Genomic DNA, 23,058 nt, shown 5'->3' with positions numbered 1-23,058 from the left:
TGGGGTATTAAGGTGAGATACAGTCGCCATTTTTGTGCTTTTTCTTTGTTTTAAAAATCTTTGCCCTTTGAAGCACCAATAGATAATAACTGACATCCAAAAATGGTTGAAGAAGTCTTAGGTGTGATTTGGTTTTTGGATGTCATGTGGAATGAAAAATACTTGTGGATAACAAAACTGAATTTGTAATTCTAGTGCTGAGGATATAGTTCGAAAGATAATGGAAGCCAGCTAACAGTAGGATACTTGGAAGAAAATGGATTTACGGAACCTGGTCCTTGTTTCCAAAGAAGGATGGCTTGGGCTTAGCTGTACCAGCACCTACGTTTATGTCAGTGATGTTGAAAACTATGTCGGTATGTATGTGGTTATAATAAAGTTTACCGTTTTGATGAATGTCTGAACACGATTATCATTTCAAACGAATTTCTCTGCTTCTAATTTATATACATTGATTTTTTTTGTATTGAGTGCTGGTTGGAATGTGTGTGTTGACTTCTTAAATAGGCATCCCTTCTAGAACAAGTCTGTTCCATAGTTAAATTGGTTGCTGATGCTGAAAGGCCTTCCTTCTTCCATCATCAATATGACCTGTCTACCCCTCCATTTCTCCCAACATAGCAATGAAACTCTGCCTGTGGTCAGTTTTCTGACACCCTTGTTTATTAGCTGTCATAGTGAAGTCTGAGAAATGCTTGTTATCGATCTTGCAAATGTAGAGGCATCATTGGTAATACAGGGCAGAAGACTTTAAATTCTTAAAGGAGGGAAGCATGATTCTGGAGTCTATCACTAAAGTTTAGCATGTTCCTTAAGGCAATTTAGCTTGCACCTGGAACAAGAGCATAGCCAGGCACCCATTTTGGGCAAGCCTGAACCCAAAGTGGGTGGGCATGAAAACCCTGTCCCCCCCACCTGGCATCTCTGCCTCCCTTCTCCCTGACGATCGGGGTCTCTTAACTGTACTCCTCCAAGCCTCCAGTATCTTTAAATCCTTCTCTCTTTGCTAACAGTGAGCAGGGACTCACATCCGCTGCTTGCTCAGGCCCCGAGCCTCCGCGCTGATGGCAACTTCCTGTTCATGTGAACAGGAAAGTTGCATCAGAAGGAAGACTTGGGGCCGGCACAAGCAGTAGTGTGAGTCCCTGCTCGCTGCCGTGAAGAAGAGAAGGATTTAAAAGGTAGCTGGGGCTTGGGGGAATGCAGTTATGAGACTCCCCCTGATTGCTGTGTGTGTGGGGGGGGGGGGTGGGGGAGGAGGGAAGGGAGACCTCTGGGAGTTTTGGCAGAGCTTGGGGATCCCGCCAGCCACAGTTGTTGCAGGGTGGGATCGAATTCAAAGTGGGTGGGCCTGTGCCTACCCCTGCCCACCTGTGGCTACACAACTGACCTGGAACTACCTGCTATGGACTAAGATCCTACTGTGCATAGTTAATCAGTCCTGAAAACTATTAGCCACATAATTGCATATAATTGAGTGAGTGTCAGATGCAGATGAGCTTTAACTGGTGTGGGATTTAAAACATGGTTTGCTATCCTATAGTATGCTTTAGCTTATGCATGCTAAGGGTTGGAAAATTTCCCCTCCTCTAGACTAGGTGTAAATGTTTTAGTGTTTACCTTATTTCAAGAGCTCAGCTAGAGGATACATGGAAAGGGGGAGGGTTAATGATGGAGCAATGGGACTGTGTTAGAGTGGTGTATTACCGTGGGAGATGTAGAGTTGAGGAGAAAGAAAAGATGGAGAGAGAGAGAATGTTGCCAGAGAGGCGATGTCAATACACACTTAAGCAATTTCCAAAAAATTTCAGTGTGTTTCAAACTTTTCAAGTATTGTTGTACACGGCACCCAATATATAGTATATGGCACAGTGTTTTAAGTAGTGCAAATAAAGTCCCATCGCTCAAGTTCTAGTCACATGCCATGATTGTGTTGAAATATTGCACTATACTCTATGTCGTGCATGGTTTTTAGAAGGTAATAAACAGCCTGTGAGACTGGGGATGCATTAGATGAGGTTGAACTGTAAGGTCGTCATAGAAAGCCTGATGGTCATAAGGTAGCTTCTTTCTGCTGAAGGTTGGATGCTCTTCTCCAGCCTTTTCACCTCTGGTCTAAGACCCTATAAGATGGCTCCTCCTGTGAGGTATGGGTGGAGTGTAGCCATAAAAGAGGAATAGGTAGGAGGTATGGGGCACACAGTGTTAGTCACCTAAACATGCCTTACAGGCATACTGAATTTATTACCAGAGAATTGATAAAAGCAGTTAGCGTAGCAGAGCTTTAAAAAGATTTGTTTCAAGTTCCTAAAAGTCCATAAACCCTTCTTAAGGTGGACTTGGGAAATCCACTTCAAGCAGCAAGAAACCTATATTACTCTTTTGGGTTCCTGTCAGAAACAGGGTTATGTGATTAATGAACCTTCAGTCTGTCCCGTATGTATTTTTTTTTTTGTTACATTTGTACCCCGAGCTTTCCCACTCATGGCAGGCGCAATGCGGCTTACACGGGGCAATGGAGGGTTAAGTGACTTGCCTAGAGTCACAGGAGCTGCCTGTGCCTGAGTGGAATTGAACTCAGTTCCTCAGTTCCCCAGGACAAAGTCCACCACCCTAACCACTAGGCCACTTGTGCATTACGTTGATGGATTTTGATGAATTACTTGCTATTTCTAATCCAAGCTTTAGCTGAACTACAGTCAGATTACACAAATTACTTCCCTGTCCCTGTCCATGTGGACTTACAGTCTAAGTTGTACTTTAGGCAATGCAGGGTGAAGTGAATTGCCCAAGATTACAAAGTATGTCAGTAGGAGAGGCAGGATTTGAACCCTGACATCCTGGTTCTCAGTCCAATGCTCTAACTAACCACTGCGCTACTCCTTGCTTCATTGCCATGGTTAGTGTGTCCAAGGCACCACAGGCATTCTGAGGCTCTATGAAGAGGACCTATTAATGGCCGTTGCTGCCCCAACACTTTAAGATGACTTAAGGGGAGATGACTATAGGCAGTGGTCTTGGACTTGGGACGGCCAGATTTTGTTGGATTGTGTATGCCAGAGTTGGCTCTTTCCAGTTGTTCTCCTCCTTGGCATGCATCTGAAGTGCATATTGTGCTGTGGATTTTCATGTCCTGGAAATCTCTTTTCTCTTTCTTTTCATCTTCTAAATCATAGGTGCTCTTTGATTTTTGCACTCAGTAACAACCAGCCCTATGTTCCAGGCTTGTTTTAAGTAGGGGTGTGGTATTTTGTGGTGTCTTGTCATAATGTGCACTAATTCTAGATACTGTATACATCGCCCAAATTTGGGTTCAGATCCAGATTCGTGCATAACTAATTAGTTAATTAGGTACTAACAAGCACTTGGCAGTAATTAGGGAGTTTTGCACAGATTGCTTTAACATTAGAGGTGCCTGATTTCATTTGGAATGCTCAAGGAGGAGGATTTATTCTATAGCAGGTCCAATGGAGTGGAGTAAACTACCAGTTACCCTCAGGAGACAGAAGAACTTGGTTCTGTTAAGAAACTATTAAAAAGCATTTTTTGATGCAGGCTCGGAGAAGATTTATGATTTTTGGTGATAATCGAAACCAAGGACGTCCATCTCAGAAACGAACAAATGCAAGCCATTTGGTCGTGGGAGGAGACAGCATTTGTAGTGCACTGGTCCCCCTGACATGCCAGGACACCAACCAGGCACCCTAGGGGGCACTGCAGTGGACTTCATAAATTGCTCCCAGGTGCATAGCTCCTTATCTTGTGTGCTGAGCCCCACAAAGCCCACTACCCACAACTGTACACACTACCATAGCCCTTACGGGTGAAGGGAGACACCTAGTGGGGTTACAGTGGGTTTGTGATGGGTTTTGGAGGGCTCTGTGTTTCCTCCACAAACGTACAGGTGTGGGGGGGTGGAGCTGGGTCCGCCTGCCTGAAGTGCACTGCACCAACTAAAACTGCTCCAGGGACCTGCATACTGCTGTGATGGACCTGAGTATGACATCTGAAGCTGGCATAGAGGCTGGCAAGCCATATTTTTAAGATGTTTTTTGAGGGTGGGGAGGGGGGTTAGTGCCACTGGGGGAGTAAGGGGAGGTCATTCCCGATTCTCTCCGGTGGTCATCTGGTCGTAAGAAAACACGACCAGGTAAATTCGTCCAAGTGTTCGTCAGGGACGTCCTTGTTTCTTTTGATTATAGGTCGAGGACATCCTACTGTTAGGCACGCCCAAGTCCCGCCTTCACTACACCGCCTTGAACTTTGACCTTCCCTGCGACGGAAAGCAGTTGGGAAAGTCCAAAATCGGCTTTCGATTATACCGATTTGGACGACCCTGTGAAAAGGACATCCATCTTCCGATTTATGTCGAAAGATGGGCGTCCTTCTCTTTCGAAAATGAGCCCAATCTTGTCCCCATCTATATATCTGCACTTGGCCTCTCAGCTATATGGTAAGCTGTATTGTAGAAAGGCATTAGTATCATAGCTATGTTATTTGAATATTCTAATGTGTGATTATTAGACGTTTATTATGCTGACATTATATTATATCTCTGTTATTTGGATTTCAGTGCTATTAAAGGTGTATATTTTTGATCCAGTTTCATGGTAGTCCCTATTATTAGGTTTCAATTTGCTGTTTTCAAGTTTACCTCCTGCATTGTATTTATGTTTATATTTGGTTATTTTACAATTGTTACGCTGTTAACAAAATTGTACATTTTATGTTACACTGTACCTGCTGTACACCACCCTAGGTGAATCTGTTCATAAAGGTGGTTAATAATCCCAATAAATAAATTAAATACCATATGCACCGATACGTACCCTTAGTTATTTTATTTTTGGTTACATTTGTACCCCGCGCTTTCCCACTCATGGCAGGCTCTCAATGCCGCTTACATGAGGCAATGGAGGGTTAAGTGACTTGCCCAGAGTCACAAGGAGCTGCCTGTGCCTGAAGTGGGAATCGAACTAGTTCCCCAGGACCAAAGTCCACCACCCTAACCCACTAGGCTACTCCTCCATTCCTTAGATCGTTACAGATAACAGATTAGTTATCCTCCATTAACAAGGGCTAGATGGGAATCCACACGAAAGTCAGCTTTCTTTTTTTTATCGCCTTCACTTTGGAATAGTCTTCCAAATTACTAAGACTTGAAGATACATATATTTGTTTCTGAAAAGCTCTAAAACATACCTTTTTCAAAATACATTTAATAACAATGCAGAATAAAGGAAAAAAATATTAAATTTAAAGGAAAGAGATGTCAGTCTTAGAGCTTGAATTATGATATATGTTAAGCTTCTTGTTATTAGGATTATTAGTTGTTACTAATTATTGTATGTTTGATTTGCCGTGCTTTCCTATCAATTATTGGATTTCCTAGATGTTGTTATGAGTGTTTTTTATATGTTTTAAATATTTTTTCTTTATATAACCGTGCTGTTTTGCTAGCATAAGTAATGGTATAGTAAATAATAAAATGAAAAATAAATATGTGTAACTTTTAAACACCACAGCCAGTGTCTAAAAACTGTGTGACCATTGGGTTAAATATTGACTTGATTGTGAATTGCAGTTATGTGGTGCTTTAGCACATTATAATAAGAGTGTTTAGTGAAAGGCCCTTTTATATAATATGGACCTGTGATAACATAATGAAATAGTATTTGACCATCTTTAGAGAGCATTCGATTTTGGGATGAAGCATTTGATATGTTGTAGGAATTGTATAGCAGGAAGCACCATGAATGATGGTCCCAGTTCAAACCTTTTTTGTAATAGTTACTCCAATTATAGGGTGACAGGCTTAGATTGTACCTTTTTAGTTTTAAGATGTTCTTTTTATTTTTTTAGCCTCTCAGTTGTATGTGTGATATCCATCAGATCCCAAAATACAAGCAGCAACTTCTTTTGTGTACGAAAGTAGTGGTTGGTCAGGGGTTGGAGAGTGGGACGATTCAAACAGAAAGTTCATTCAATCTTGAATCCACACAATGGCGTCGTACCGCTATACGCGTAGTAACGTCCTTTTTTACAAATTTGCCAACAGCATTTTGGCCAAGATGGACCACTTTCTCAGATCTGTAGCTAGATTTAACTGGGACTCTTTGCAAGACACAGAAAGACATCTTTGTTTTGCTTGTATTCAGCTCAGTGACTTCTGGTGCTATGTAATTGTGCCACCCTTTTGCCGTGCTCTAGACAACAACAGATTTCAGCCTTCATGTTCTTTTTCCTAACGAGAGGCTGGACTAAACCAGCAGTTATGTACCACAAGTGCATAAATTGAAATATATCCAGCGTAGAGTTGAACTGCACGAGTGGAGCACAAAATGTATCTGATTTCAGGTGTTCAGCCATCTGCTCCAATTAAGAACATGGCATTAACTCCTCCTATCCATCTGTTCAGTACACACTCTCTATGCTTATTTCCATTGCACTATTTTAAACAGGGACAGTTATTAAAATGCAGGTTAATGCATAGATAGATAATGGGGAGAGAGGGGTCATTTGATTAGCCCACATTTTTGTAGACTGTGCAGATTCTTTAGTCCAAGCAGATTGCGGCAACATTCCAGAAGGAAACCACTCATATAGTTGCTCTTTTGAAACTTAGCAATTGCAAATACACACCACACATGCTGAATTGCGCACCAGTTACTTTGCGCATCATGTTGTTGAAGGTGGCAGAGCAGGGATAAAGTAATGCGCATGTTTTTGAAATTGAAATGTACACACATTGTTATACGCCCTTGACCTAAAAATATTCACGGGAACATCTCTTTTTACCCAGCTAAAGACACGTGCCCTGTGAAGCTGGTGAATACTTCTAGCCAGGCAGAGAAGAGCAATTCTCATCCAAGCATTTTACCCGGGGTAAATAGCAATTTCTTCATGTAATGGATTTGAAAATGTGTCCCTCGATGCCATCATGCAGCATATAAAGATTAATGCCAAATATATCAAGCTATTTTTGAAAATTTTTTTGACCAAAGCACATACAAACTTCACATATGGTTCTGCAGTTATTTTTCAGGCCTACATCTTATAATCATCTAACTGCACCCCCTCCCCGCACTACCAGTTTTTATATGCCCCTTCACATTTCCTAGACTAGATTTTCACTTACTAACTGAGGGGTTACCACTGAAGTGGCCTGCTGCCTTCCTTCTCCCATTAGTCCATTCGTCTCTACTTCACCACTGAGCCTGTTTGCTTCCATCAGACAAGAAGCTTGAACTCAGTTGTACAGCCTGTACACTTTGTATTTCCTTCAGTCTACAAAAATGAATACAGTGATCAAAAAAGAAAAATCAAAGATGTCATATTTTTAATAGTGTTTCTGTGAAATGCATGTATTCTAAACTATGAATACGTTATTCCTGGGTAAGTTTCTGCTATATAGTACGAATTAGTCTAAATAACTATAATATTAGGGTATAGAAATCTTGTTTGATAGTATATTTAATTTTTAAAAACTATAAACACCTTTGACACATTGGATTTTCCGATCCTAAGGTGTGGACTTATGTAAAAGGTATTAGAATGATTGGGATGTTGTGAAGTGTCTGCATAGAGCAGGGCTTTATTTGCATGAATACATCATTCTCACAGTTTTATATAGTAAATAGAATATGTAGAAGAAAAGTCTATTAGAGTAGACACATTTCTACATCAATTTTTTAAAAATGTCTCTTTGTTGAGAAAGTTAGGCATTACTGGAATCACATACCAATACTAGAGAAGGAAGTGCATGATAGAACCAATTAACAAGGAATTGGCTGGGGGAGGGGGAGTCACAGGCCAGGAGGAAACCTATGAGAATAGCAATCTGTACAAAACAAACATAATCACACTGCTGCAGGCAAATAACAAAAACCAAGGCATAAGTAGCAGCTAGACTTCTTTTTTTTCTTTCTGCCTTCTAGCCTTTTGGAACAGACAATCAACTGATCACTTGTGTCATTGTGGATCTAAGATGATGGCTTACTAAGAAGCCCTGTATACTAAGCCGCGCTGTAGGCACGCAAACTTTTTATCGTGCGCTAATGCTAGAGACACCCATAGGAATATAATAGGCGTGTCTTTCATTAGTGCACGCTAATTTTTAGCACACCTGTAGCGAGGCTTAGTAAACAGAGCCCGGAAAGCCATGCTGAAGTGTAGCTGTGCTGGAATATTTGTGTTGCATTTTGGCATAGGAACAAAATGAGAGGAATACACGGGAGCTTGTACCAAAATTCAAGTGTCATCCAGAACCTGTCAACATGCAATCCAAGATTCCACATAATATTTACTTACCTACCTTACCTTACCTATTGCCTCTGTTGAGTGGTTCTGTTGTGCGGGAAACAGAGGGTATGGCCTGCAGCCAAACGCTGCGATTTATGATATCCTTCCTGTGGTGAGATGGGAAAGAGGTAGTTGGAGCTAGGAGCATCCACTGCCGTGCAGCTGTATGGGTAGATTAGTGGTTGGGGAGCCAGGGTCTCCAGTTCTTGCAAGAAACAGAGAAAATGATGGCAGATGAAGACCATATGGCCTATCCAGTCTGCCCTTCCTCTCCCTTAGCATTCCTAGGTGCTTGTTCGATGCTTTCTTGAATTCAACATTTTTTTCTCTCCATTACCTCTACTAGGAATCAGTTCCCTGTATCCACCAACTTTTCCATAAAGAAATATTCCCTTAGATTACTCCTGAATTTGTCCCCTTTCACCTTCATCCTATGCCCTCTCATTCCAAAGCTTCCTTTCAATCGAAAGAGACTCGCCTCCTGTGCATTTATGCCATGGAGATATTTAAATGCCTCTATCATATCTCAGCTTGCCTGCCTACCTTGCAAAGTGTATATATTAAAATCTTTAAGTCTGTCCCAATACACTTTATGATGAAGGCTGCTGACCATTTTAGTAGTTGCTCTCTGGACTGACTCCATCCTGTTTATCTTTTGGAAGGTGCAGTTTCCAGAACTGCACACAGCACTCCAAAATGGGGTCTGACCAGAGACTTATATAGAGGCACTATCATCTCTATTTCTGCTGATCATTCCTCTTCCTATGCATCCAGCCATCCTCAGCTTTGCCACCCCCCTTTTCTAGCTGTTTGGCCACCTTAAGATCATCAGATACGATGATCCCTAAGTTCTACTGTTCTGTGCACAAAATATGTACTATATTATACCCCCATACCCCTCCCTCAGTTTTTGCAGCCCAAATGCATGACCCTGTATTTTTTTTTTTAACATTAAATCTTTGCTGACAAATTCTGGACCGTTCTTCAAGTTTCACTAGATTCATCCTCATGTTATCAACACCATCGGGGTTTCTACTTTGTTGTAGATTTTGGCATGTGCAAAGAGGCAAACTTTACCAGACAGTTCTGCAATATTACTTATAAAAATCTTTAAAAAGAACTGGACCAAGACCCGATCCTTGCTGCAGACCAGTGGTAACATCCCTTTTCTCAGAGTAAATTCCATATACTAGTACCCTTTGACGCCTTCCACTCACCAATTTCTAACCCAATCAGATTTCCGTGCAGTGGGCCATATTCTGTAACTACATGCGTAAATTTAGGAACCAGGGGCGTAGCCAGACTTCGCAGGAGGGGGGGTCCAGAGCCTGAGGTGAGGGGCACATTTTAGCCCCCCCCCCCCCCCCCGCCTAGCCGATCCTGCCGCCGCCACTACGAACATTGCCCCCTCCGCCGCCGACCCTCTCAACCCCCGCCGCCAACCCGCCGTCGCCTACCTTTGCTGGTGGGGGGACCTGAACCCCTGCCAGCTGAGGTCCTCTTCTTCCCGCAAAGGCTTCCTTCTGTTTCTGACGTCCTGCACGACGTCAGACTCACAGAACAAAGCCTTGCAGATCAGCTGATCTGCAAGGCTTCGTTCTGTGAGTCTGACTTCGTCAGAAACAGAAGGAAGCCTTTTGCGGAAAGAAGAGGACCTCAGCGGGGGGGGGTTGGGGTCCCCCACCAGCAAAGGCAGGCGACAGGGGGTTGGTGGCAGGGGGGGGGGGGTTGAGAGGGTCGTTGCCAGGGGGGTCCAGGGCCAAATCTACGGGGGCCCAGGCCCCCCGGCCCCACATAGCTACGCCACTGTTAGGAACGTCCATGAAATGCCCATTTCCCTGCCCATGACCACGCCACTTTGAACTATGCATCTTAGAATTTAGGCATAGTTTGTTGCAGAATACACTTATCGAGTTGTGCTTGTAAATTCTAACTGTTACCAATTAGTGCTCATTATTGTTTTTTAGGTGCGGTTATTAACAATGATTAGCTTGTTAAGCTAATTAAGTTACGTTTATTTATTTATTTGCTGCATTTATATCCCACGTTTTCCCACCTATTTGCAGGCTCAATGTGGCTTACAATATAATACAACAACAATCATATTAATGGGATGAGGAAATCTGAATGTAGATATCAAATAAGGTGCATGAGAATATCATGGCAATCATATTAATAGAATAATAATTTCAGCCTTATTGCAGTTAAGGTGCATAAGAAAATTATGTATAATGAGAAGTGGGTAAATAGATAGAACATAACGTAATGATAACAGGATAAGATATAATGTTCAATAATTAGGGTGTAAGTTAGAATAAACAAAGTTGAACAGTTCCATTAAACTTGTATCTGGTGAAGTTTATGTGTCGGTATTTTATGGGGGATCTTTTTTGTAAGTTTTTTTTTTTAAAGATAAGTCTTCAGTAATTTCTGAAAAGGTCATCAGGTCACGTTCTTATGGAATACACTTAGTTTTCAGCACAGAGCGCTGGGCGCACTATATGAAATCCAGCGGACAGTGTGCACTCTTTACTGATAATGCATGCATGCATGCTTGAACCGTTATACATGTGTGAACCATGTATTTGTACACTAGAAGGTAAATTCAAGAAGTGGCACCGGGGTGATGTGCACCGATCATGAAAGCAGTAACGGCAGTTCAACGTGGAACTCTTGTTATAGAATACCAGCGATAGTCTGCATATATGTGCCTAAGGTTAAGCACGTGAATGATACCGTGTTTCCCCGAAAATAAGACAGTGTCTTATATTAATTTTTGCTCTCAAAGATGCGCTAGGTCTTATTTTCAGGGGATGTCTTATTCGGGAGTAGTAGGGGGACTGTGGCGGTCAGGAACAGTTTTGAAGTGGGGGGCAGTATCCTGCAGGAGTAGGCCCACAGTTACCGCAGGACTCGAGTGGAGCAGAGCCGCCCTGGCCGGGCTGGGAATGGAGGAGGGGTATGAACTAGGGAAGGTAATGGAATGTGGGGCCGGGCTGCTCTGGCTGGGGGTCTCGGGAGGTTGTGAGAGGGCTTAGGGCGCAGGATCATCCCTACCATATTACAAACGTTAAAAAAAAATTCTACGGTAGCTCCGTTCCCCGTTGGTGGCGCTTTATGCGCTCCTCCTGTACATTCGTAACACTTTCCATCCTTCTAGTCTGAATTAGCCCTTGGGCGATGGAGCAGCACCGAAAGGGCTCGGTTACTCATTTTCTTTCCTTTTATTATTTCTGCAAGGGGGATGTTTCTTTTCTTTCCGGGCTCACTTACCGGTAGTTGATCTTCACGAAAGCGTGAAGGAGGATGGTAGGAGTCCGCTGGACGATAGATTTTCCACCTCAGTCTTGTTTCTTGCATTTCTTTAATGTTTCGTCTTTGGGTTGCAGCGAAAAAAATTAAGGTTCTGTGTCCATGTCCCATCGGGGCCAAACAAAAACTTTGCTAGGTAGGTCTTATTTTCAGGGGAGGCCTTATATTTAGCAATTCAGCAAAACCTCTACTAGGTCTTATTTTCAGGGGATGTCTTATTTTCGGGGAAACAGGGTAGTGTTCCATAACCTGCCCATGTCCCTCCCATGTCTGCGCCCCATTGAAGGTGTGCATCTGGAACTTGAGCGTACAATTTATAGAATAGCTGCTAAGGGCCAATTATCACCAACTAGGGGCAATTATAGCCAATAATTATTGGCTGTTGAATCCAATTAAGAGCCAGTTTTTGAATTAAGCTGCATATGCAACTGACCATATTTTATAAACTGTTTCGCACAACTTTGCACACTAAATATAAAGTTTATAGAATTAGAGGTGTATGTGCATATACTTATATGCAAATAGTGTACACTCATTAGCAAACAACATTCGTTCCAAATGATATTGTGAAATATGAAATGAAAATATGAAAGCGCGAAACCCCTAAGGAAGAAACTGCACTGGCTATCACTGAAAGAACGTCTCACATTCAAAATCTGCACGATTGTTCATAAAATCATTTACGGAGAGGCCCCGACCTACATGCTAGACCTCGTAGACCTGCCACCCAGAAATGCTAAGAGATCTTCCCGCACCTAGACCTCGTAAACCTGCCACCCAGAAATGCTAAGAGATCTTCCCGCACCTTTCTTTAACCTACACTTCCCCAGCTGCAAAGGACTAAAATACAAACTAACACACATGTCCAGCTTTTCTTATATAAGCACGCAGATGTGGAACTCTCTTCCAAATCACCTAAGAACAATCAAAGAATTGACTGACTCCCTCAAATCCCTGAAGACCTACCTCTTTAATAACCACGAGAACCCTTAACTAACTACAACACAACACCTAACCAAAATGGCGCAGAAAGTATTTTTCATTAACGACTTGTCCAAATTCTCCTGGATTTCTTTACCTCTTTGTAACACCAATTGTTTTCTCTAACCTGATATGGCGTTGCTATAACAGGTCTCTGTAAGCCACATTGAGCCTGCAAATAGATGGGAAAATGTGGGATACAAGTGCAATAAATAAATAATAAAAAACCCAATCCCGACTTCTCACCACTAAAAGTATTTATTTGAGGCAACAGCCCTGATTAAAGGTGTCCTTTACAACATGCTTTTTACAAGTTAGGGTGCAATATTTCAAGTAAATCATACAATTAGTAATGGGGGCCTGTGTTATTTAACTTGCATTAAATTGCCTTAGCGTGTTTTGATATGCATTCCTCTTTCCTGGCCAGTGCTGCAGTTCCCCAGGCTGGGCTGGCATAGAGTAAGCACAGGAGAGAAAGAGAGGTGGCAAACGTGTGGGCATATTGGAGGCCCCAGCCCTTGCTATTTGTGCATTAATTGTTTAAAGGGTTAGATTTCAGGATTAAGATTTAAGCTCACACCTTTTCAGTATTGGTTCAAAACAAGTCACATTCAGGTACAGCAGGCAGCCTCTCTGCTTGGAAGGGTTGCAGTCTGTTTGTGCCTGAGGCAGCGGAGGTTCATGTGACTTGTCCAAGGTTACAAGGAGCATCAGTGGGATTCAAACATTGGTTTCCTTGCTTCTCTGCCTACTGCTCTAACCCAGTGGCGTAGCCAGACAGCTAATTTTGGGTGGGCCTGAACCCAAGGTGGGTGGGTGGACATGAAATTCTCACCACCCTGGCACCCCCTCCCATCACCAAAGGCAAAATATGAATACCTGAAGACCTCCTCCAACAGCTGCCAAAACATTTTGCCACCTTGGCAGTCAGTGGCAGTATCTATGAGTTCTTACTTCTGCCTGCCCTGGCTGTGCTGCACATGCTCACTTTTTGCTCTTGTGGATACGGCTGCTGGCTGCCCAGGTGGGACAATGTTCTGGCTGCTATTGGAGGAAGTCTTCAACTGGTGGGGCTTGGGGATCCCTGCCAGCCACAGGAAGGGAGCTTCAGTTCTAGGTGGGCGCCTACCTACCTGTGGCTACATCACTGTTCTAACCAGTAGGCTAGTCCTCCAGTAGTTTAAATGGTTAACTTTTTAAATGATATTTGCTTCTTTAATTTTTATTCCAGCTAGTTCAGGATTCTGGTATGTATTGGACTTTCTCTTGTCTCTCCAGTCCCACGCTCCAAGTCATTTCCTCTGATGAACATCTCTCCCTATAAGAAGTTGTTATCATCTGCCTTTATTTTCATGTTGTATTTTATGGTGGATTTCCTCTTCCATTTCTAGTCATCTCTGGTACCTTTGTTGGTGTTATGTTCTACTGCTATTGTAGTTTTCTGTATATTGATTATCCATTGTCTGCTGCAACGCTGTGAATTGTAATGTTGTTAGTTTACAAAATATCAAGGCCATAGTCCTTAGTTAATATGAGAAGGTAGTGACAGAAAGCTTTTATTTGTAATCACACTTGTTTTCAAGTGGCAATTAACTTATTTGGCCAAATAATAATCATGGACTGCAAAACAGTTACAGATTTTTTGTTTGAATGCATGACATGTTCTTTGCCGCTGTTACAGCTACATAGGGTTTTAGTGGTCTACCCTTTTACGGGCACATAAATATACTACTTCCATCCATTGCTTTTTCTTTATCACTGCTTTGTTAGCTTTCTATATTAGCGTCTTGATTTATGGAATTTGGCGCATGCTTACCTCAGGTTAAAAGGGCTTACCGTGGGGGGCGTGCTGAGTTGCCCCACGGTAAGTTTCAAACATGTGCGTGCTAAAAAAGAAATGCTGTTTTTTTTAAATATGGAGGAGGCATGTCTGGTGATGGAGTAGGCGTGTCTACGTTATTCATTCAGTCCAGCTACATTTCCGTGCGCTAACTTATTAGCGCATGCTTAAGGCATGAGCCCTTACCACCTAAAAAAACAGGTGATGGTAAAGGCCCATGCACTAATGGCAACATTAGCACATGGCCTTTAATGGAGGAAATTGAAAAGCGGCCATTTTTCAGCTGTGGAAAAAATGGCTGGAGCATCAAGGAAAGACCCACGTAAGGGTGCGCTAAGGCCATTTTTTGTCGCAGCTTCGTAAAAGGGCCCCTTAGTGTTCTGGCAAGAAGGTAAAGAAAGGTTCTAGTGGTGGTATATTTTTTTTCCTAAATAGATCTCGTGCAAGGATATATGGAACAAAGAGTACCAATTTGCTGTATTAGACCTGTCTTAGCATAGATGCACAGTTATGCTGTAATTCAGTTTGTTATTTTATCAGATGGAGAATGTACCCTTTTTTCAAGAAGTTAGATTAGGAATAAGCCTAAGCCAACCAAATTTCCTGAAAAATATACAGCTTACAGTAGAATTTATTTTACATTAAATATGTGAATTCTTAGAATTTATTATTGTTACTAAACTAAGAAGTAGAATGCCAGAAACTGGATGAGGAAGCCTATGATGTGTGGAAGGTATTTCTTTGTTGGTAGACGTGTGTGAAGAATAACTCAGCAGACTTAAAGATATGAAGGAAGATATCTCTCAGGAAAGCTCTGTCTGTATTGATACGTGGCATATACTGCCCTATTTGCGCCCTCTTAGGTAAAAATTAACACTCGCTATTAATTTCTCAGGCCCCGAGAGAGTAGTAGATGTCACTGACGTTACCAAGCAGAAGGAATGTAAGATGAAGTTAAAAGAATTTGTCGATTACTACTACAGCACCAATAGAAAAAGAGTTCTCAATGTCATCAACCTAGAATTTTCAGATACAAGGTAAGACTTATGACAGCATTACCGTTGTACTCTAATTGGAAAATTTTGTTTGTTGTTTACCTTATGTAAGCTTATTCTCTTCCAAAACACTTCTAACCAACTCAAGTTTATTTTATTGATTTACTTCAACAAATCTGCCAACTAATCATTGAGTGGAGAAGTACTTTGACCCACTGACACTCTTTATGACCTTGGGCAAGCCTCTTTACCTTCCATTGTCGCAGATACAACTTAGACTACAAGTCCATGTGGTCGAGGAAGTAACTCATGTAGAACTTCTTGAACTCGGTTTCCATATCCATCGTCCCCTAGGGAACACTTTTAGACAGTTCCCATTCTGTTAATCACATGGGAGCTTGAAAGCATGAATGGTTCACAGTGTTACCAATGACTTATGTGTTATTTAGCTTGTCCACCTTACCATGCTTTATTGTATTAATATTAATTGTGCTTGCCACTCTTTTGTCTCGCAGTGGCCTAAAACTCTCGCTCTTTGAGGGTCACAGAACAGGTTTTATTTTCAGTGGCTATTCATCATCAGCGTCATTTCATGCACATTCAGTAGATAGCTGGAATACCAGACCCCTTTGTGGCCCCTGGAAACTAGTGTTTGAGATCCTTGTTTAATGCCTGGTTCAGTTTTCTTCTATTTCTAGTGAGCTCAGATGGTATTGAGTCCTCTCCTAATAAACTTGAAAACATCTTTTAGCCATAGTGCTGTATAAAGGGAAACTAGTAAACTTTGTTCTGTTCTACATTTGTAGTTCGTAAGTACTGTATATTAGAGTTCTGTATTGCACAATTTTGTTTGTATACCTGTTAATTGTAAATATCATCGTATACATTTATATAAACAGATAATTAAACTGTTTTATGCACATTCAATGAGGAAAACCATTTCACTCATTTAACTCCTTGTTTACAAAGCCGTGCGGCAACGCATTAGCGCACCGGAAGCCGCTAGAGCTGCTTTTGTAAACAGGGGGGTTAACTATTGTGCTTTCTGAAGGTTGGTATAGTAAGATACAAATGCAATAAATAAATATGTATCCCACATTTTCCCACCTTTTTGCAGGCTCAATGTGGCTTACAATATATCGTTCTTGGTGGATAATAGATTAGAAAATAGACAATTAGTGTTACATAAAGACCGTGAATAACATAATAGAAAGTTAAACAAGCAGATATATTGAATTATCAAGATTATTTAAGAATTGCTTCTACCTTTATAGAAATTTCTGTGCTCTGGAAGCTCAAGAAAAATCAGTGTTGAAAATCCTGCAAGTAAACATTGCATCCCCTGTTTCAAAGAAGCTGCAGGAACATAGAAATTGGCATTCAATAAAACTGTCAGATCAATCTAGCCTGCTGGTTTTTTTTCTCTACCCGGTATATTCAGCTTTACCTTTTGATGTCATACCATTACAGTTTCTATGTGCCTGTCTTATGCCTTTTTGAATTTTGAGAATTCTTTTGTCCCTGACACTTCCACTGAATGACTGTTCTGTGCATCTACCAGCCTTGTTGTAAAGAAATGCTTTCTTTGTATGCACAGTCTCCAGCTACAAATGCATCTTCTTCTAGCACAGCTCGTACTTCTTGTTTGTGTCTTTGCATTTCTCTCTCTCAAATGCCTTTAAAAGTCTTCATACTCTCTGCACATTTTCCACGCTCTGCTGACTGAACAAGGGGGAAAGCATGCGGGGCATGCCTCATGGAATTCTTTTCAAACCCTCTACGTTCGTCTGTGTGTATCTGTGTTGCCTCTGCCAGTGGCTTCACACTAGACTAGAGATGAGAAGAGGGGAGATGCTGTGAATGGACTGGTACAAACATTCTGTTGGTTTGGAAAGAATAATAAAATTGAACTTAGTGTGTTAATATATCACATCCTTAGAAGTTACTGTTGAGATTTTAAAGGGTAGATTTTGATAGTTAACCACAGGTTGCTATTATCCATAGCAACAGGTGTTAATTGGGCAGTAACCATAACAACAATTATAAAAGCTGTTGGCTACAAATAGCTTGGTCAAAGGGTCCTTCCCCAACTCAGCCATAATTGCTCTAGGGAACTCCATCTCCCACAGTGCCTCTGCATACATCTCCTTTAATGCCAGGGTGATACGGTCTCTGAGAATCCTGTAGAACTCTCTGCACAGGTTTTACTCTCCTTTGCATATGATAGGTGCATTTATGTTAACACGTTTTTTTATTGACGATAAGGCACAAAGTACAGGTTATGCAGATCTAATATTCCAAGTTGATAAACTCAATACAACCATACTAAACCCATGTGAAGTCATCCTTCGTCATACTTTTATACTTTTCTCCCCACCCCCTTCCCCCCACAATCCTTTAGTAGGATTACTTCTGCACTTATTATCATCATTACATATTTCCCCCCTCCCATTATCCCCCCTCCTACATCCCCAAATTCTCCCCTAACTTATTACCGCAAGCTCACTGGTAAACAAAGTTCTCCCAAGCCACCTTTCCTTCCTTATCCTCTTGAGCTTGTATTCCTGTTAGCCCGGGAAAACCCTCCCGCCCACCCTCCTGAGGAAGACTATTAACTAATCTGTGTGTGTACCGAAGGAAATCCAGACAGTTACTCTGGAACTTTATGCTATATTGTAACTAAGGGTTAATGGAAAAAAATAAATAAATACTTACCTGGGTTTTCTGGGGTGTGTCTGGGCCCCAGAAGATGATGAACTGGCAGTGCTGGGTAGTTGTGGCTGATTCTGGCCATTCAGAAGGAGTCCTGCAGGTTAGAGAAGCAGGACAGGCTGGAGCAGGTATTAATAATAGGGATTTAGTAGGGCTGACCAACATTCCGTTGGTCAGCAGGAAGGTTTGGAATTCTGAAAAAGGCTTGGGATTGTCTGGGGAGTGCTCGGAATGGCAAGCCAAGGCTGGGTTTCCTAGGAAACGGGTGTTAGTGGCAGTTTAGAGGAGTTTGCTGCTTTGATGGGGAAAGGTGATGTCTGATTGAGCTCTGAGTGCTGGTGAAAAACTGAGGATAAATTGAGGGTAAAAATAGGATTTTCAGAACTGAGGTGTGTGAATGAGTATAGTAAAGGTGTGGTAATAAGGGAAAGTGCAGGAGAATCTGTTTGAGGTAAAGTAAAGGGAATTGATGGTTGACAGAGAATGAAAGCCAAATGGTGATTGGGTTTGAGTGAGCAGAAGGGGGGATTGAATGAGGTTGGATGTGAAAAGGGAGAAAAACATTTATTTAAAATTAAAAAAAAAAGAGTAAAATGGTTTATGAGGGTTTTTTTTGTATCCAATGTACCAAGAGAGAGCGGAATAGAATGTTCACTGCCTGAATGAAAATAGAACCTGGTGTAGAGTGAGTGACAACCAAAACAGTGCAGCGCCTCAGATTAGGGAGCTTCAGTACAGTATAGGTGTTTAGAAGGGAATATTTAATTAAATTTATTTTAATTAGAAAAGCTGACCACAGTATTTAAGTCCTGATTAAAATTCCCACTGAGGTTGCTGAGAACTGATAGGAAGATAAGGTTTTGCTTCCAGTTATTTTTTTTTAAAGAGTGTGAGGTTTAGGAAGAAGAATACGGAAGGGAAGGAGAATATTACAGCGATCGTCTGGGCCCCCACGCAAGAAAGCAATTGCTCTATCTGAAGCTTGCCGTGCAGCTAAGTGACTGAAAAAGGAAGAGACCCTTCCCCCCACAAAGAATCATTTTCTTGCAGGGTGATTTTACATGTTATAGTTTGAAAAAGGGAAGGAAAGGGAGATTTGAATATTTTAAGTGTTTTAATGATATATGTACTTATCTGATAGGCGTCTAGCTGGTTGTGGGTGGGACACAGTTCTGTAATGAAGTAAAATCATACAAGTGTTCACATGGTTATGTATAGTTGAAATATTTTGCAAAGAATAGACATTTTATGCAGAGTGATAGTACTTAAATGGTTATTTTAATACATGCAAATAAATGCTGCATTTGTTAAACCAAAGATTTGAATTTGTGCTTACTAACACAGGAAAAATCTAACTTTAGTTTATTTTCCCCACACACTCTTTGAGAGTAGGTGGCGAGGTTAGTGATTTGTAAGTCCCTCCGGTTTCAGTGGTGAGCCTGAATATTGGTCACGACTACTCACAACAGATATTCTGATGCATCCCCTTTGCTGAAACTCAGGGGGGGGGGTCTTTTACAATATCCTATTGAGAAGCAGACTACGCCCTCTAGGACTCAGCACCCGTAGATGATGGGTGCATTTAAAAGGTCAAGCTGATTCACCTGAAACTTACACAACTTCAACTGTTGAAAACGCCTCAGATCCCCACTGTCTACATCTTCAAATTTATATAATTCTTGATAAAACTCACAGAAAATAGTGTTAGACTTCATAGCAGAGCACCTAACAATCTCCAGATCCTTCTCTCAACCGTGCAGTGAATTCCCCCTTCCCCCCACACTCCAGTTGTGTGCCAGCCTTGCCAGGAGCCTCCTTGGCTTTGTGTTTTAAAGTTGTCACTCACCTCTTGGTTCTCAAGGGCAGCAGTGAGTTCAAAGAATGGGCATTTTTAGCCAACAACTCATTCTACCCCTCTGCGTAGGACCCTCCACCAATACTTTCTTCTCCCTCTTAAGCTGAACCTCTAATTATTATTATTATTATTTGTTACATTTGTATCCCACATTTTCCCACCTTTTGCAGGCTCAATGTGGCTTACATATAACCGTTACCGGTGTTAGCCGATTACGGTTTGAACAAATACATAGTATGAATAATTACAAAGTGATATTGTGGTATAATGAGGGATATGTATGGTAGGAAACAGTTGGGGGGAACTTAGAGAGGGAAAGGGGGAAGAAGAGTCAGGTAATTCCAATATTTGCTTATCGATGCTTCTCTTCCTTCAAACTATACAGGCTACGATAGCTTCTCTGAAAAAGGCTTTCCATCCTCCCCAAAACAATATAGGGGCTCATTTTCAAAAGAGAAAAACGTCTCAAAAATAGCATAAAGAGGCATTTTGTAAACTTTGTTCTGTTCTACATTTGTAGTTCATAAGTACTGTATAATTTTTGAAACTCAGATTTGAGATGTTTTTCTCTGCAGTGCGTCCAAATCACAAGGGGGTGTGTTAGGGGTGGTATTTGGGCGTTCCTAAAACTTGGACGTTCTTCTATCATAATGGAACAAAGCAAAAAGATGCATTTCATTTGCATTTGATTTCCTTCGAGCATCGATCGCTGTTTCAAAATTGAAACAAGCCTACTCTGTATGCATAATATAATCAATATTCATGTTCTTCTTTCTAAAATCTCTGCTATACAGAAAATGTAAAAATATAAAATGGAATTGAAAATGCAAAAGTTATTTGACATGTTTGAAATATTATTAAAGTTTTTTTTTTTTTAACAGAATGTCCAATTTTGTGGAAGCTCCTGACATAGTTAAAAAACTATCCTGGGTGGAAAATTATTGGCCCGATGATGCTTTGTTGGCAAAACCCAAAGTAACGAAATATTGTCTGATATGTGTGAAGGACAGCTACACAGACTTCCACATAGACTCAGGAGGGGCGTCAGCTTGGTACCATATATTGAAAGTAAGCATTAATACTACCAAATCTTCATCTTAACCATATCTAAGGAAAAAACCTAGAATACAATGGAAAGTAAAGACCATTGAGCTCACAATGTTTTGAAGATACTTTTGGAAAAATGCGATGAGATCAGAATGTCTAAATCATATGCTGTGAGTTGTCAACCCTAACCCACTCTCATAAAAATATTTTGTTAAACCTGAACGTGATGTGCTTTTGATGATTGACTTATTTTTTAAGCTGGTCCTGTGGTGTCAGTGGTATTATGAAGGCAATTTTATAAAGGGGTGATTATTTATATATATAGGTGTTCTCCAGGGTGGAGCGGGGTCAGGATTAGCATTTAAGCATATATCTTATAAATTATACATGTGCTAAGTCTGACTGGTGTGTGCACACACACAGGGTCCCTTTTACTAAAGAGTGTCAAGCCCTAAAGTGCACTTAGGGGTCCTTTTATTAAAGGGTTTGTGCGTGTTTTGCCGCACGCTGTAGTTATCACCCCAGCGCACGCCATCTTCGGCTCTAAAGGAACTTTTTCAATTTTTGTAGCACTGGAACTTAACCGGTAGTAATTGGGCAGCACTGTGGACTGCCCAGTAACTGCCGGGTTAGCGCGGGAGCCCCTACCGCCATCTTAATGAGTGACAGTAAGGGCTCCCCACCGAAATGGCCGTGCGGTAAGTAGTTCACTTATCGCACGACCATTTCTTTTCATCAAAAATAGGTAGCATTTTACCTGCTGTGGTAAGAGGGGGGCCTCAGTGCGCATCAAAAAAACGTGCCGATGCTAGCACAGGCCCCTTTTTGCCGCAGCTTAGCAAAAGGTCCCCTTAACCTATTTGCCTGCTTGCATGTGCTAATTGGCACATTAGCTATTTTAAAATTTATTTTTTGGAGGGGCGTGCCATGGGCAGAGAATGGCTAACACAAAGTTAATGCGAGAGCACTTACTGTCTCTTAAATACTACTACTACTACTCATCATTTCTATAGCGCTACTAGATGTACGCAGTGCTGTACACCTGAACATGAAGAGGCAGTCCCTGCTCGACAGAGTTTACAATCTAATTAGGACAGACAAACAGAACAAATAAGGGATAAGGACAAAGAGTAGCAAGATTCTGTGCAGAATCCTAAAGAGTAGCAAGATTCCGGAATCCCAAGACTACTACTACTACTTATCATTTCTATAGTGCTACTAGACGCACGCAGTGCTGTACACCTGAACATGAAGAGGCAGTCCCTGCTCGACAGAGCTTACAATCTAATTAGGACAGACAGAACAAATAAGGGATAAGGACAAAGAGTAGCAAGATTCCGTGCAGAATCCTAAAGAGTAGCAAGATTCCGGAATCCCAAGACTACTACTACTACTTATCATTTCTATAGTGCTACTAGACTCACGCAGCGTGGTACACTTGAAAATGAAGAGACAGTCCCTGCTCGACAGAGCTTACAATCTAATTAGGACAAACAGGACAAACAAGAGATAAAGGAATATTAAAGTGAGGATGATAAAATAAGGCTTCTGAACAAATGAATAAGAGTTAGGAGTTAAAAGCAGCATCAAAAAGGTGGGCTTTTAGTTTAGATTTGAAGACGGCCAGAGTTGGAGCTTGATGTACCGGCTCAGGAAGTCTATTCCAGGCATATGGTGCAGCAAGATAAATGGAATGGAGTCTGGAGAGGACAAAGGTTCCCATGTTAACTTTTTACAGGCATTGTGTTCTAATGTGAACATTAGTGCACAACCTGAAATTCCGAAAAAAAAGTACTGCATTCAGGGGTCCTTTTACTAAGCTGTGCTAGACGTGGCTGGCGGTAGTTTTAATGCGTGGGTTCCCACACACTCCAGCCACTTTTTAGTGTGGCTATAAAATCGCCAAATTACAATTTCTTCCATTAATGGCCTCAAACTAATTTCCAAATTAGCACGTGGCCATTACCGCCCCTTGCGCTAGAAACTAGAAATGATTTTCTAATGTGCGAAACGGC

General features: G+C 41.5%; 1 protein-coding gene across 1 annotated transcript in view; it reads left to right on the top strand.

The window, feature by feature from the left end:
- Positions 1–256: 256 nt before the first annotated feature.
- Positions 257–23,058, top strand: part of LOC115459564 (lysine-specific demethylase PHF2-like) — a gene marked incomplete at its 3' end in the record, with an annotated part of 45,139 nt that continues 22,337 nt past the window's right edge. The window contains exons 1-3 of the mRNA XM_030189376.1: positions 257–356; positions 15,330–15,471; positions 20,878–21,064. Coding sequence (XP_030045236.1) covers positions 257–356; positions 15,330–15,471; positions 20,878–21,064 — 429 coding nt within the window. The remainder of the gene's footprint in view (positions 357–15,329; positions 15,472–20,877; positions 21,065–23,058) is intronic.

The sequence above is a fragment of the Microcaecilia unicolor genome, unplaced genomic scaffold (assembly GCF_901765095.1).
Source record: "Microcaecilia unicolor unplaced genomic scaffold, aMicUni1.1, whole genome shotgun sequence".
NCBI classification, from domain to species: Eukaryota; Metazoa; Chordata; class Amphibia; order Gymnophiona; family Siphonopidae; genus Microcaecilia; species Microcaecilia unicolor.
This window is presented reverse-complemented; position numbering and strand designations above follow the sequence as displayed.